General features: G+C 48.3%; 4 protein-coding genes across 4 annotated transcripts; 1 reads left to right on the top strand and 3 right to left on the bottom strand.

Moving 5' to 3' along the window:
- Positions 1-3408: 3408 nt before the first annotated feature.
- On the bottom strand, positions 3409-4040 carry BDP81DRAFT_427243 (uncharacterized protein). The gene is made up of 2 exons (XM_060590340.1): positions 3921-4040; positions 3409-3872 (listed from the first exon to the last, which is right to left on the bottom strand). Exon 2 carries the CDS (start codon positions 3867-3869, stop codon positions 3582-3584), a length of 288 nt encoding a protein of 95 aa, XP_060445934.1. The 5' UTR covers positions 3870-3872; positions 3921-4040; the 3' UTR covers positions 3409-3581.
- Positions 4041-4695: 655 nt separating this feature from the next.
- BDP81DRAFT_471426 (uncharacterized protein) lies at positions 4696-5220 on the top strand (the record flags this gene model as incomplete). The annotated part of the gene is made up of 3 exons (XM_060594586.1): positions 4696-4992; positions 5042-5063; positions 5114-5220. Exons 1-3 carry the CDS (start codon positions 4723-4725, stop codon positions 5218-5220), a joined length of 399 nt encoding a protein of 132 aa, XP_060445935.1. The 5' UTR covers positions 4696-4722.
- Positions 5221-6041: 821 nt separating this feature from the next.
- On the bottom strand, positions 6042-8222 carry BDP81DRAFT_460869 (uncharacterized protein; the record flags this gene model as incomplete). Its single annotated transcript, XM_060593697.1, has 7 exons — positions 6042-6314; positions 6344-6669; positions 6746-6922; positions 6973-7349; positions 7392-7717; positions 7810-7945; positions 8005-8222. The coding sequence occupies 7 exons, from the start codon at positions 8220-8222 to the stop codon at positions 6042-6044; spliced, it is 1833 nt and encodes a 610-aa protein (XP_060445936.1).
- Positions 8223-9035: 813 nt separating this feature from the next.
- Positions 9036-11050, bottom strand: BDP81DRAFT_222472 (uncharacterized protein). The gene has a single exon (XM_060582814.1). The coding sequence runs from the start codon at positions 10948-10950 to the stop codon at positions 9193-9195; it is 1758 nt and encodes a 585-aa protein (XP_060445937.1). The 5' UTR covers positions 10951-11050; the 3' UTR covers positions 9036-9192.
- Positions 11051-14975: the final 3925 nt, after the last annotated feature.

The following is a 14975-nucleotide window of genomic DNA, read 5'->3' on the forward strand; positions in this document are numbered from 1 at the left end:
GAAATTCGACCTCAGCCGTGAGCAGAGGGTCTCGTAGTCGGTTGGCGGTGCGTGTAAAGTTACCCTTGCCTCGGGGACTCGCTGGACCGCTGTACAGAGATATCCGACTTTTCTCTCGTTAGTTCCCTCCGTTGGCTGGGTTTTGGCTAACTTGTCGATCTTGTCGATGAGCTCCTCGAGAATCTCAACGCGTGGCTTGCCCTCCATTCCGCGAGCGATAGATCCATATGAAAGTGCTCTTAGCTCGGCAAGGAGCTCGAGGCTCCTATCGTGTGTCTCGAAGCGGCTTCGGATTGCGTCAACAATGCTGAGGAAGTCTGATTTGTCGAGTGTACGCACCGCAAGGTAGTAGTATTCCTCCGCCTTGCCCGTGAGTACAATCGTGATGGCTGAGTGATATTGGTGTTCCTTGATTCCTGCCTTCTCGCAGTAGTCGTAGAACATGGTCAGGGTCTCTTGTAGGACCTCGTACTTCCCCCCTGCATACTTCTCTTTTGGGAAGATTTTCGTGAGGTCTGTTAATTGCCTCGGGCTTGCAAGGGTCTGGTCTTGTTCATCCCGTGATTCGCGGAACGTTGGAGTATAGCGTTGACTGTGTGTAGTCGAGCGAGGGCCTAGCCGGAGCTCTCGGCTGTGGTCTAACGGTTGCGGTAACGGGTTTAATGGTGGTGTGATCGACGGCAAGCTCGGGCTTGTAATAGAGATTGGAGGAGCCGTTGCTTGACGTACTGGATTCGGGCCGCTGCTACTGTGATTCTTCTGAGGTCCGACTGCGCCGTTGGTGATCTTCAAGAGGAATTCCGGCCTGGTGGTACGCTGGTTGAACTCGCTAAACCGATATATCGCGCGGTCTACCTGTTGTTGGTTCCAATACGTAAACTCTGTTGCCGCTAGGGTTGCTGCGAGTACCTCGTGAGGCTCTCCTGTCTTCGACGAGTCTGGCAGTACGCCTCGGCTATGGAGGAATCTAACAACTTCTCTTACGATGCATTTGTTGGCGCTCGCGAACCATTCGCCTAGCCAATGTCCGATGTCATCGGTAATTTGGTAGAACAGGGGTTGCCCTTCGAGTTCCTGTTTTGAATAGATCTCCATTAGGAAGACGAGGGCTGCGTCTATCTGTTCCTTGTTCGGCATGTCCGCTTCGTCGAATGTCCAATTTCCCCAGTATGAAGCATTAATGCTCATCCACTTGAAGGGGATGGGCATCCTTGATAACGCCATTCTCCCTGACTCGCTTATAGTCGTGCTCTGGCTGGTGCTCGTACTTGGCGCAGCCGGTGTGTCTGACCTTAGTGGGCTCGAGCTCGAGCCACTCATTGGTTGTGGCATCATGAGACTGTCGTCGCTTGCTTGGGTTGACGGGGTCTGGCTCGATCCCGCCCCTTCTTGCTGACGGGCGCTAGATCTCGTCGTTAGTCCTGGCCTCGTTGCCGTGGGTTCCTCGGGCTCAGCCACCATCTTGGTCTTCTTCCTTGGCCGCGTGGTGCCCTTTTGTGCTTTGGTCGAAGGGCTCGTACTTCACGCGTTGGAAGGTATAGTCGGTATATTGTCTCGCGGGCGTAAGTCGCAGGCTGCGGAAAATAGATATAATTGTCGCGCGGGCTGGCCGCGGTTGGTGTACTTGACAGACTCGAATTCGCGGTCTTGCCGCGAGGAAGTCGGTATAAGAAAAAGGTCCTTCGTCGGTCGTCGGGCGCTCGAGGCGTCTGGCCGGTCGACCGTCAAAGGCGTTGCTGACGTGATGGACGCCTCCTCTCGTGAGATTCGAGAGGTCAAGGGAGCACGATTCCTCTATCCCGTTCGGTATTAGAGGGTCGTCTCTTCTGCTTTCGTGAGATGCCTTGCTGATCTGCGATAGTGGAATTTAACCACTGATCAGTGTTGGTATTCCTTTCACAGGGAATTTGGTTCGAACCATAGGGTCCTGGGGTGACGAAGTATCAATATCTCTGTATTGATTGATTCTGCGTAAGGAGTAGAAGGGAGATTCCAACCGGAGGTTGGGTGGGTAGTCGAGGTCTAATTGTACTCCCTCGAGGCGGCCCATGCTCTGCCCTTACTCACGGTCGAATTGGACTTCCAATCCGACACCTTCACATCCCAAAGAAGAACCGGGGACTAATTGAAAGCAGGAATTTCTCAAGGCAGAGATCGAACTAGACCAAAAGAAGGTTAAAGAACCATCTCAAGTACTATGGTCTCGCAATATGATCGACCTCACCTCCCCAAGCTGCCATATATGTCCATATTTAATAGAGAACTCGGGATTACGATCTCCCATAGACACGTCGATGACTTCCAGAGTAGTAGTCAAGCCCGCTTCGACCAGCAATTGCCTGGTGTTGTATGTTTTCTAGCATTCCTCGTGATGCATGATCATGAACGGCTATTTCCTTAGGCGCTAGGGTCGGTGATATTGAGCATCTGCAGTGACATCCTCTACTTGAATAGTACAGTGACAGCCAGATTGCCTTACTCTGGAGGGGTTAGAAGTGGGGCACCCAACATCAGCTTCGCCGATGGCGCGCATACCCCGCATAAGTGGGTACTAGGACGGAGGACACACCTACGGGCCGGACTCCGGCGACACGGAGTGCCATGCCCCGAGCCAGTCTCGAAGATGCCGCACCGGGTTTGATGGACCTGAATCAGTTCTCCGCTCGCCCGGGGACTGACCGGTCGCCGTCCCGGAGTCGCCAGCTTCTTTAAGCCGCCCACAAGATGAAGTCAGCGGATGTTGTTACCTGGGTCATGAAAGATACCTAGTGGTTTCTGACTGCTATTGCGACAAGACTACAAGCGACTTTTTACAACGCTAATCCCACCGTTAGACAACCTGCCCGCTTCATCCTCTCGAAGCATCCATTCCTTCTTTTTGTATTTCTGTGGCCAAATCCCGTTTTTCCCAGGCGCAAGGATGCCGTTTGTATCCAGCGCATTCTTGATTGTTTCATTGAGCTTCATCTGAGGTAATTCCTGTTGAACTTGTGTGATAATCAATTTTATTTCAGATCTTAGGATCATATTCAGCGCACACTTATCGAGTAATCTTAAGGCTCGACTTTGACCGATCAATCAATTATATTGTCAGCAAGCTGTTAGTAATATTCCTGTTTCCTCCACATAACCTTCAACTGCCGGCTGGTTACGAAGCAGGTTACGGCTATATGCGTATTGCAAGCTGTAATATGTTCCTAAGCGGCCATTTTAAGCTCATACTGGAGCTATCCTATGTTGCTGACTAGACTTGTTAGGAATAGCTTCTTATCGGAATGATTAATAAGTGTGAGGGCGAGGACAGTGATAAGACCGAGGACGGTCGGGAGAAAACCTCCGTGGGAACACTGGATATAATGCGTGGACATATTTAGGCAAGCAAGAGATGTTTGGAAAGAATATTAGTGTGATTTGAGTTACTATTTCTTGGTTAAGCGTGCTGATTGTTTCAAGCTTGCTGACCGCGATGAGGCTGACAGATCCGTTACTTTTGCCAACTCTATCGTGGAAGCTAGCGAGGAGCATGTCTGTTCAATAGCTTGTCGCAGTGAAGCAGAACCCGTAGTTCAGTGCTTGGGGTTCTAGTCCTTAATTTTGGCCAAAAGGCAGTTCCCGAACAGGTTGGGGTTCAAGTTATCAGGACAGCCAGTACATCCGCCATTGACCAAAGCGCCTCTAGAGCCCAAAATGGGTTGGGTCGCCGAATGAGCACACTTTGCGCTCTCGATACAAATTCGAGTGTACAGTCGGTTGAAATAGTCCTGAGCGGCGGGGCCAATGTACATGTCCCTGGCACAAGTCAAGGTGTAGTCGAAGGCCATTGCAGGCGAGATCGCCGCGAGAAAGATTGCGGTGGCTGAGAGCTTCATCGTCTATCGCTGGTTAGTAAGGCACCGCTTAGATGGGTTTGACATACTAACAACTTAGAGCTCAAGAGATGGTATTTTCATGAAATGCTGACGACGAGTGAATGAAAGTATACTGGAAGAGAGAGTAAAAGGTTTCGGCAGTTCATGCGGAGTTGCGAGGTTCCTAAATACCCAAGTTAAGGTCCTGTCCCTTGCTCTGTGAAGGAAATGGCAGCCTTGGTCCTGATGCCTATATTTCGCGCTTCTTACTCAGCTTCCTTAGTGCAAAGCATAGACAGAGTATTTCGAAGAGCTATGGTAGTTTAATATATGAATTGATATTTGCCCAGAAACTCAGTATAATAAAATAGGAAGGCGTAGTTAATCTACTTAGGTCTATAATCACTTATTATTCAGTATCTGGCTAATGTGGAAGAAGAATTAGAAAGTCATTATTGGAAAAACGAAATTTAGACCAAAGTCTCAATTCATGGGTGATGCCTCATCTATCTATATAATAGGCTTTTCTAGAGGTGTAAAAGCTCGTATTCTCTGGGGAAAAAAGCTAAACCTTTGAAATTCCTACTTAGACGGGGCCCAAACTGGAATAAAAGGCTATTGAGAAACCAATCTCGTTCATCTTGCGCGAGATAGAGCTAAGAACCGTAAACTGCGACATCGAGATTTCCTAAGCGCTTGCGGGTTATAGTGGTAGTGCATTGCCTCACATAAGCGACTGGTCCCTAGCACCCGAATAGAGATCCATCTAGTATATATAGACAGTGGCCCTTACAACTGGAATCATCAACAACCTTTTCTTCAGCATCAGACCTTACAAGCCTCCCTTCTAATCCATCTTTCAATATAATCCATCATGCTTTTGACTACTACCTTGCTCAACGTCCTCCTTGCATCTCTGGTTTCTGCCCGATATGTTGAGAACGACCCTAAGACGTGCACCAAAAACCCCAATAAGAGGGACGTCGGACAGGACCCGGTTTCCGAAGTCGATGAGAGAGCCATCATGGGGGGCAGCTTGCTCGAAGGTCGTGCTGTGGGAAAAACAATTTGCCTCCAATGCTGCAACTATGCTGCTCGATTCTGCGATGAATCTTGCCGTATCAAACACTCGGGCGCTGGTGCCGTAAGTCTTCCCTTATCTATGGCTAGCTGTCAACTAAATCGATTTGAAGGCTTTCTGGGCAATGGCCGCCTGTCAGTCCGAGTGTCAAGTCTGGGGGGCAGCCTGCTCTTCAGCCTGCCAGGCACTTCCCTAAACCCGGAGTATAATTGGTACCTCGTGGACCCCAACGGCATCCTGCATCTGGTACTCAACAGTGGTTTATGGCGCTACAAGCATTTATTTGACTGAGATGCGATTTATCAGGGGAACTCTGGGTAGCATCCAAAGGCCCGTATGAGAGACCGGCAGCCAAAGTTCATTGTTTAGAAGCTGCGAAACTCCGAAGATGTGCAGTATGGTGGTTGCTGAAGAGCTACGGGAGTCTGCCCAAGACACCATTTCCAGTCCAGGTCTAGAAAAAAACGGCAGTATTGTGCCTGCTTTGTCAAGAGCTTAGTACTTAGAATTTATAATTTTTTTGAAAAGTTCACTAAAACCGTTGCATAATCAACCAGAGTCCTGAAAAGATTTACTCAAGCTTTGATTCAAAAAAATTATCGGAAGAAGCCTCCGTCGTGGAGAGCTAATTTGTCATCAGCTCAGCTGAAGCCTTTTCCTACTACTTCCTAAATATCTTGGGCGGATGGATTACGAAGACAGACTCATAAGTTTCTAAAAGAATATTTTTAGACCTATAGCCGATATTTCAGACCGTAAGGCCGAATAGATCTATCTGTAAACTTCCATCTAATAGTCGTTTTGCACATGCCTCTCCATTAATCATGCGTAGACTACCACATTCAACAGAGCCGTTTCATTCAAGCCCAGTCAACCGGCAGTCTTCGTTGTAAAACAGTCGAATTAAAGCAAACAATCGCGGGGTCATCCATGACTCGTATGTCCAGCTGTCGTAGCATCGAATTTCACAACCCGGAGATACGCATGGTTTGGAACCTTGATGCCTTCGATTTGCCCTCCTCCGAACCCCGTACCCCGTATCATGGGTGATCAAGATACGGTTCCGTGTACCTTCAACGCGTGATTTTGAAGGTGCATCTTGTGATCGAGCGTTATTTTATAAATCTTGCACTCCGTTCATTACCGTCCGCAATTTTGGACAAGTATTTATGCCGAAAGTGTTTGGTCAAGTTATTATACGTGTAGAACTCAAGGGTGAGATTGTCTAACTGTCCCCCGTTATCCGGAGGTAAATCTAAGGCCCGGCTAATATAGACAAAGTATCTCTTGAGCCACTCCTGATCGTTAGTGATGAAAACGGATCGTGTGGCGAGGTCCAGCTGGCCGCCCTCAGGCGGATCAGAAGTAGAGTAACGAACTGCAGCCTTTTCGACCGAGGGCGAGACCGGGGCACAGTACATCCTTCCTGGACAAGATAATATGCGGAAACAGCCTCGATAGCTTCATCCCTCCGTCGGTATTGACCTTCGAGCGTGGTCACGATCGGGGCGGTGAGTTTCGTCATCAGGTGTCTTTGGGCTGGGCCCTGAGGTCGACAGGTGTTGTCCGTCGCAGGGTTGGCAAATCCGATACCATGTATCTGACGCTCGATGTCGTCTGTGGCTTGCTTGTCAGTCCACTCGTCTCTGATTTCCTGTTTGAGTTCTCTCCGAAGCCTCGGCTTTTCGTTCTGCCTCGCTCGATTGACTTTGTTGTACTGTTTGGAGCCTTGCGGCAGTTCTCGAAGAGCCCTCGTCAGCTCCCTGGTGCGTGGCAATCGACGCAGACTGCTCTGATGCGAGGCCGATAGGGCGACGCTCGGAGATGGAGAGACCTATGCTGCAAGACTGCTTCTTGAGCGCCTGTTGTGGCTTCTGCCCCCGGAGGACGCCCCAAAGGTCGGCCAAAATGTTACGTCCGAGGTAGTGTCTCTGGAAAGGATCGGAGTTGCCATGTCCTAGAGCGAGATTCCGGAGAGCTTCGCTGACGTCGACTGCGTTGCGAGTCAGTATGACCGGCTACTAAGCTATCAAGAAGACAAACCGCTTTGATCGAACGCGTTGGCAGCATTATAACGTAGGTTATACGCTATCGTAGGGTACTCGATCCCAAGTATTTCGCCGATTCTCTGAATCCACGCCGCCATCATCTCAGAGGTAATACGATCGTTGGTGGAAATTTGATAGCCCGTCAATGTCTCGATGGCCCGACGAAATATGAAGATATCGTTCAGGTCCTCCCTTGACGGCAGTGGCAGCTCCCGCTCGCCAGGACGTATATCGAGGTTATCAAGATGGTGCGGCGAGGTGAGGCTGCATGCATTGAAAGCTCGATGTTGGAAGAGGACGCTTAGGAGGAATACATGGAGGATTAGGAGCAAGAACGGATCGAACATCGTCTCGGGGATGGAGTATGTTTTCCTATAATGTAAGTATGGTTTACTTGCAGCAGACTGGGTCGACTCAATGTTCCTTCTCACCAAGATAGCTTTTGGTGAACTCCAGAGTAAAGCGGAGGGAAGTTTGTGTGGTCCGCCTTCTGGGTCTCTGGCCAGAACGACCCTGATGTCCTTGAACCGCAGGTTCAGAGTCGCTTCTGGGCGAGAACCGGCCGGAGCAAGCAGAAGGACAAAGAGCACGGCGAGGATGCGCAGCTCTCCAAGCTTTAACGACTTATTTGTCGTGCTCAGAGTCGCCCTGATCCGCTGCTTGAGATTGTCGATCGTTATACAACGATTATCTCGCCGCTGCTCGATCAAACGGTGTTCCTTCCCTAAATCTCGAAGAACCTGGAGCAGTCAGCAGGAGCGCTGGTGTCGCTGTGGAAGAAACCTGCTCTGTGCATGCTGCAGTTCAGCTTCTGGTTGATCTTTTCACCCACGGCTCTCTCGAAGAAGAGTCGAAAGACCTTCCAGTATGTGCCAAAGAGCTCTTCTTCTTGATTCCGCGTTTCTTTTGCGCGCATATACTGTCGCCACTGCTCCTCCACGGCATCAAGAAGCACCGTTGTCCCAGGGCTGTAATCTTGGCAGGCGAATGCATCTTCGTTAACGCCTCGACCTTGCGTCGTCAATACTCAGTTGACTGAATATTGCCATCAAATAACCTGATTTGGTCTTCCACATCCAAATCGTCATCGCAGAGATCGCCGATATCGGTCTGTGTCGGTGCCCGAGCCACATTTCTGCTCCTTCGTACGAAGACGTCGTTGTTGTAGTCGTCGCTTTCAAGTTCGGCAGTGAATGACGCATCGCAATCGTAAGTGTACACGTTCGTACGTCGGCGATTTGGCATGGTGGGAAGTAAAGCGGCGGTCGGGAGAGAATGATCGAACAAGTCGTGACGTTCTGCGGATGGATCGACGAATCGGCTCACTAGGCAGTGCAGCGCCCGTGCGCCCGTGGATTATATTGCAAGAAGGCGACAGGCCCATTCTGGCGGCCTCGTTTGGCTGTTGGAAACCGATACGCAAAGAATGACTGGGAAATCAAGACTCGAGAAACTGGCCGTAGCCGCGTGAACTGTTCTGGACGGTAGTGTGGCCGAGATACCATGGCACTCAGGGGTACCCGTCTGGAACGGGAAAGGGTGACGGTTGCTTGGTGGGCGTGGTGCCTGAGTTTAGAGCGGCGACTGGTTTGTGGCAATGGCCCGATGGATCTGGCGGCAGAAGCTGCCAAAAGCGGCGGCAAATTAGCCGTCTCCTAGGTTTCAGGCTGGGCGGACGTCGTGGCGGAGCCTGAGCTGACAGCGGAGGTTGCGACCGAGTCTTGGCCAGAAGCCTATGTAGAATCTATACCAGGGCTCGAACCCGAACCTCAAACAGCGGCGAAGATAGAAGATAATTAGGGCTATTTCATCTAAGAAGGCCAAGAAGAGGACCCAGAAAGGAAACAAGGTCGAAACAAGGTCGAAAGCCAGGGGGACATTTGCTTCTGGAAGGAAACGCATCTTGCTGATGGTGGATGGGAGGATTGCTCCATCTGTCGACTGCACATTAGCAGCTTCATGTCATCCTACCATCAGCCGAAAAGAAATAGGCCATTGAGGATATAGGGCAGCAGTTTTCACAGGACAGACCAAAGAACCAGCTTCTTTCCTTGACACCGCGAACTTGTGTAGGACGAAGATTGATAAGTGTAACGCCATCTGACACATTATTTAAAGATCTACAATAGATCTCTCATTACATGTCCAAGTCCATTACTGTTCTCTCATTCCATCGAACTATCAGAATGCATGTATCGCACCTCACTACAGCCTTTTATCTCGTCATCTTCAGCTTAGTAGAGAAGTGGACTTGCAGCGTCCCAAGAGACCGGCTCGGAAAGGAACTCGAGAAACGGCTGTGGATCTCCCTCCATGAGAGGCCCTGTCCTTTGAGTTGAACCAAGAGTTTATTCTCCTGTTCTGAAAAGGGGCATCTGGACTTTGCAGATCGCCTCGCAGACTTTCGTCGCTTCAGCGAAGAACCTGAGGCCAGGCCAACTGAGGGATAACAATGCGTTTGTTGTCGTTCTGTGGACGGCTGCTCCCATTGCAGTTGAAACGTCGTTATAAATCCATCTGTGATGCGCTTCAGGACTGCATCCTTTAGAGGCCACTCATCGTATCGCGCAAAAAAGGATTTGGGGTCTAATTCGTTATCGGTAGAAGCAGGAGAGACCGGCGGCGTCAGAATTTCACTTGTCCTTGGTCGATTTGTAGCCCGCTCTGACCTTCGTCTTGGCTCTAGTGCTAACTGCGATGACGTGTTCCGTGGTCTCAGAGCCCTGCTGGTGCCAACAGTCTCCTGGAAGTTTCTTTTACGGCGTTTGGGTTTTGGCTGACCGCGTTGGTCATAATTGTCCTCACAGCCCTGGGGCCCTTGCTGAATACTGTCAGGGTTGGCTTGATCTCCGATGCAGTCATCATTGGTTCCATGAGCGCCATCCTCATCGCTAGATTCCGGGTCCGAATCGACTTCAGCATAAGCGCCCGCTGATAGTCGTGATTTGCGAGCTCGGCGATGGACTCGAGATAAGTGTACAGGAGGAGCATCTGATGCTGTCGTCTTAGCATCCATATACATTTCGTCCGGTGGAGGTGAACGATTGCTGTAATGAAACGCCGTTTCTGTGACCAGCGGCTCGCTTCGGTCGGTTGAGCCGGGGCTAATTTCTTCACCACCAGCGTTTGGCCACGCACTGGAAGTCTCTGGTCCGGAGAGGAGTTGGCGTGTGTAATTTCCGGCGTGACAGGGCGTGTCTTGGCCTAGGGATGCCAAACTAGAGTATGGCAGCCCAATTTCAGCCAACGCTGGGCTTTGCATCGTGCCAGACTGTTCGGCAGGCCCTCGCGGGGATTCCGGGGCCTCTCCAACTTCCGCGCTGCTGGATAACACGACTTGTTGATGTTGCAGCCAGATCGTAAAGTCATCATCGGCTGCTTGACTCACTTGGGGCAGCTGCTCGGTGTAGGGCAGAGTGCTCTCTGGGACAGGGGTCTCTAAGCTGACAGTCGATGCGTTCTCAGTCGACTTTTGAAGGAGAGCCGGGTAGGCTATGTTGTTGGCAGCTTGGGGACCTGGGTCTGGGTGCGAGGGAAACATTGCCGCAGCGAATGCCCCGGATGGCAACGAAGGCAACGAGACTGGTAGACAGTTGGCAGACCAAGCCGCCGTCTCAGGCGAATTCTCGCGCGTATTGAAGTCCACTGCCACAGGCTTCTTGGCTGGACTATGGCCCATATCGCCTGACGCTGGGCATCGTTCAATCTGCAGATACGTCCTATCTTTTGAATTGACTTTGCCCTCAACATTTGCCTCTGGAAGGGATTGGGAGGACACGATTGGGTTCTTGTCACTGTGACTCGTGTTCTGATCGGCTGTGATCGTCGTGCCGTCTGAAAGCGGTATCGCGGTTCTTCCCATGGTCGAACAGGAAGGACCAAGAGTCTGCCTTATTGTGCTTCTGGCTGCCGATGGATGCACAGCTTGCGCTGGAGCCGAGTAGAATGAAATGTTGTCAAGATTGATGGGCATTTTGGGTTGAACGTTGGGAGAGTTCCAAAGGTCTGATGTTTGAGAAGATGAGAGTGTCGAAGTCTATCAGCCAGACGCTCTCGTTTAAGTAGTCGATGTTCAGTGACGAGTGCAATGCGTTAACGCTTCCGTGTTGTCTGATAAGTAGAACAGCGAGCACGCCAAGAGGTACCCTCTGAACGCCGATATCTGAGCATACGATGCCTGGGCTGTCCAGGCACATTCGTCCCCCACTGTTCGTAGACAATGTCGTATTGTTGCCAATCAGCAGTCGCCAGAAGTATACGCCCTTATGGATGCTACTCAACCTGAGACCGGCCCCCAAAGTCCCGTATGCATCTCTCACTAGTTCTCGGAGTAGCCGATGGCCTGACAAGGCATGGTATGCCATCTTGAGCACTGAAAAGGTTATATCGCCGTTTGGGCTGCCGTTCCGTTTGCCCGAGGTGTCATGCGCTGGGCAGGAGGGATGCTGGCTAGGCTGAAGCGCAAGGCAGACACGCATGAAGCCTGCCATGCAGCAACCGTCATGATGCATCCATATCAAGAGGCTCGTGCCGCAATAGGCATTCAGCGCGCGCATCTTGAGAGTCGGTCCGAAGTTGACTAAGGAGCCAAACAGCGAAATGATTGAGGTCTGTCCGGGCGCCGAGTCCAAGGCAAAATTTGCCCGACTAGCCCCCTTGCGTCACCAAGTTGGCGCCTGGTGGACAGAGTGAAGGTTGTGACTGGCAGCGAACCTAGGCAGGCCATTGAGCGAGATACGTCCGAGGCACTGAACTATACAAGATTCAGGAACCCATCACAAAGTCACCCAGCAGAAAGTGAATTACAACAGCGCATGACGGTACTCTTCACTCTGCCTCTCGTAGTAAAACACTCGGCCCAGTCCCCATTTCCAGTTCACAACCGTCCAGACCTCCTACTCTCGAGTCAGAATGAGTTCATAGTATCGAGATGCGATTTGAGGTCAAACCTAGAGAAGGCGGAGCTGAAGAGCAAGCGCCTAGGTCGTATAGAACGTCTCGACATGGGGAGAGACCTGGAGGCGAGATAGCGGCGTAACTGAGCAAGGTAGCAACGTAATAGACGGAGTCACACTGCCCTCGGGCAAGGGTACGACTCAGGAGAAGCAGGAAACCCGAGCGATGAATTTTTCGTGGAAGTATTGGGAGGGAAGGTAGATGGTACAAGATACTGACGTCGAGAGGAGGGCGACGCCGTATTTATGGGCGGCGTCGATTGGCACGGGCAGGGGTGCACGTGCAAAGCGGCGTGGGCGCCATGCCCGATTGGAACGTGCCGCCAAACCAGGAGGGGCAAGCAGCGACTTCTTGATTACTTATTATAATATTTTAATACGATATTAGGTTGAATTAAAAACTTAAAGTCTTAAATAACTATAACTATCTCGTCGTTACTTATTATACATTATTTATTTCTCTAATGATGGTATAAGAATAATACCGTACTTAAATTGTCGTTCTCAAGGCGTTTGATACTTAGTTCTTCCTAACTCTAAAGTTTATAAGATATATTATTGCCTAGGTATTTTATACGATATTTCCGTGGATAATATTTATATTTATAAGACTTAGAATATTTACTAAAATTCTAAAACTTGTACCTAATTAGTACCTTAAAAGTAGTACTCTATAATATAGAAAAAAATATTAACATCTCAATGAATATAAGGGCTATAGATGTTTTATAAATATACCTAGACTCATTGATTTTCAATGATTTTAATGATTTATTTATAATTTATAAATACAGGTATTATAAGAGTTACGTGCTCAAGAAGTTACATGGTAATAAGAGGCTCAACTGAGGTAGGTATCTATTGAGATACAACGCTTTGTACGCACGTACAGCCCGTACGTAAATACGCTTTACATATATATGTTAAAGCGCCGACAGGCATATATGCCCGTATAAACTTGATAATAAATGCTCGGACTTAAGCATTATATGTGATTACATGTAATTACATGTAATTACATATGATTACATATAATACTTATATAGTTATTATATATAAACTATACTTTTCCACCATATCATAGAATAATTATTAATACAATTGATTCTCTGATTATCCCAACTCGTACCTCAACTTATTTACCTTTTTCTTTTTTGCCTATGTCTAACCTCTTGGTGTATAATATACCCGGACTCAGCGATATATTATAGTAAAATAGTGGCTCTAGTACAGCCGGATATCTTGACCGGCTCCGGCCTATAGTTTAATTAAATATAATAATCTAATAAGTTATAATAATCTAATATAATAATTGGTTATTATAGGTCGCGGTCGAATAGCTTCCCAGCGGAGGTGTATGCGTGCGGCTCCGGCAAGGCCGGAGATCTCAACCGGGCTCCAGCCCGTGACAATATGTAGAACAAGGGACAGTGATGACCGGAGTTATTATTATCAAAGCTTTTGCTTTGTGCCACAATTGGTTGCCTTGACCTGCTCGTAATACTAGGTAGGTCGGTGTTCTATTATACTTGCCTACTTATCATAATAAAGTTATCGCCGTAATATAGCGCTCTACGCCTAGGATAGACGCCGGTAACTCCCACGTAGTGTTACGGCCAGCTAGTCGTAGGGGTAGTTTGCAGAAGTTGAGGCTGCGGAACTGGTAACAGTAATCGTAGTCGGGGATAGCTTTAGGGAAGCTATGTCTGTCAATCGTAAGGGTAGGTAAGGCTTCGGTGATCAATCGTAGTCTTGTCAAGGTAGTAGCTGAAAGCGGATGTTAATCCTGATACGAAGTTAATTGCTGAAGAGCTATGGAAAGTCTGTCCTAGAGCCCAGCTCGAGTCCATCCTTATATACAAGTCCCGTGTACTATCTGAACAGTTCCTTTGTGGTTGGGACCGACATCGTGTTGTCGGTCCTACAGGGGTGGACCGCCTTTATCCTGTCGGTCCATATCATGGACCGCTTATCGTCTGTCGGTCCTTTCTTATCATCACGTGACTTTTCCATAGTTCTTCCGTTCCGTTGGGGTGACTCCTGTGTCTGCACATATGGCGTGTCGTAGCCGCCGTAAGCCTGCGGGGCAGGCCCTGGTCTTGGTCATGCATGTTGGGTCGTAACACGTAGGCGGACGTCTACTACTAGTAGTATATACTAGGCGGACTTATATTCCTTCTATTATTATACTACTCTAAGAAAGAGAGCCCTTAGGAGTTTCATAATAAGCTAATATAGCAGGGTACCTTCTAATATTAATATAAAAATTATAAATAGGGGAACCCTGAAATTATTAGCAATAGTTTACTGAGAATTTAAGAATGTATATCTGTTGGAAAGGTAAATCTTTTACCTTATTATTTGCCTTATTATTCATATTACGTAAGCATATTATATATTATATTAATCTATAAGAGTTATAGATTAATATAGATATTGATTACGTAAGCAAGATTGGTTATGTAAGCTTACGTGAGCGAAAGAAGGCACTGGAAGATAATGAAATGCGCTGGAATTTACTTGAAAGGTATTACGTATTACGATTACGCATTCACCTACGTATAACTTATGCTTATTAATTATAATATAATTAATAAGCAATGGAATATTCTAGTCGGAGGATCTTATGCCTATATAAGGGCATCTTTTTACCTACTTAGACCTTTCGTTAAGCAAGCAACTTCTCATATAGTAATCTAACTATATACTCTCTTTACATTTATCAACCTCTTTTATATACGCTTAACTACCCCTATATCTATATATTCTTGCTTCTATATGAATATTCACCATTTAATACTCTTGTATAAGAGTCTTATTACTTACCTCTTAAAGCTATCGTGCCAGAATATCTTATTAGTAAGCGCCGCTAGGCCCTGGAACCTTTAGGATAAGTCGAGTCCAAAAGCTTAGCTACTTAGATAAGGGTTAGCGGTTATAGCTATAGAATAAGTCTTATTACTAAGGAGCCTAGGTATACTAGGGTATACAATCTTACTAAAAAGGGCTGTTTATATCTCACCCTTATTAGAGAGTTTAAAAG

The sequence above is a fragment of the Colletotrichum phormii genome (genome assembly GCF_030913505.1).
Source record: "Colletotrichum phormii strain CBS 102054 chromosome Unknown BDP81scaffold_9, whole genome shotgun sequence".
Lineage (NCBI taxonomy): Eukaryota > Fungi > Ascomycota > Sordariomycetes > Glomerellales > Glomerellaceae > Colletotrichum > Colletotrichum phormii.

Excerpts from the sequence above, each read along its gene's own strand:
- BDP81DRAFT_427243 (XM_060590340.1), bottom strand. The coding sequence starts at position 3,869 with ATGAAGCTCTCAGCCACCGCAATCTTTCTCGCGGCGATCTCGCCTGCA.
- BDP81DRAFT_222472 (XM_060582814.1), bottom strand. The coding sequence starts at position 10,950 with ATGCCCATCAATCTTGACAACATTTCATTCTACTCGGCTCCAGCGCAA.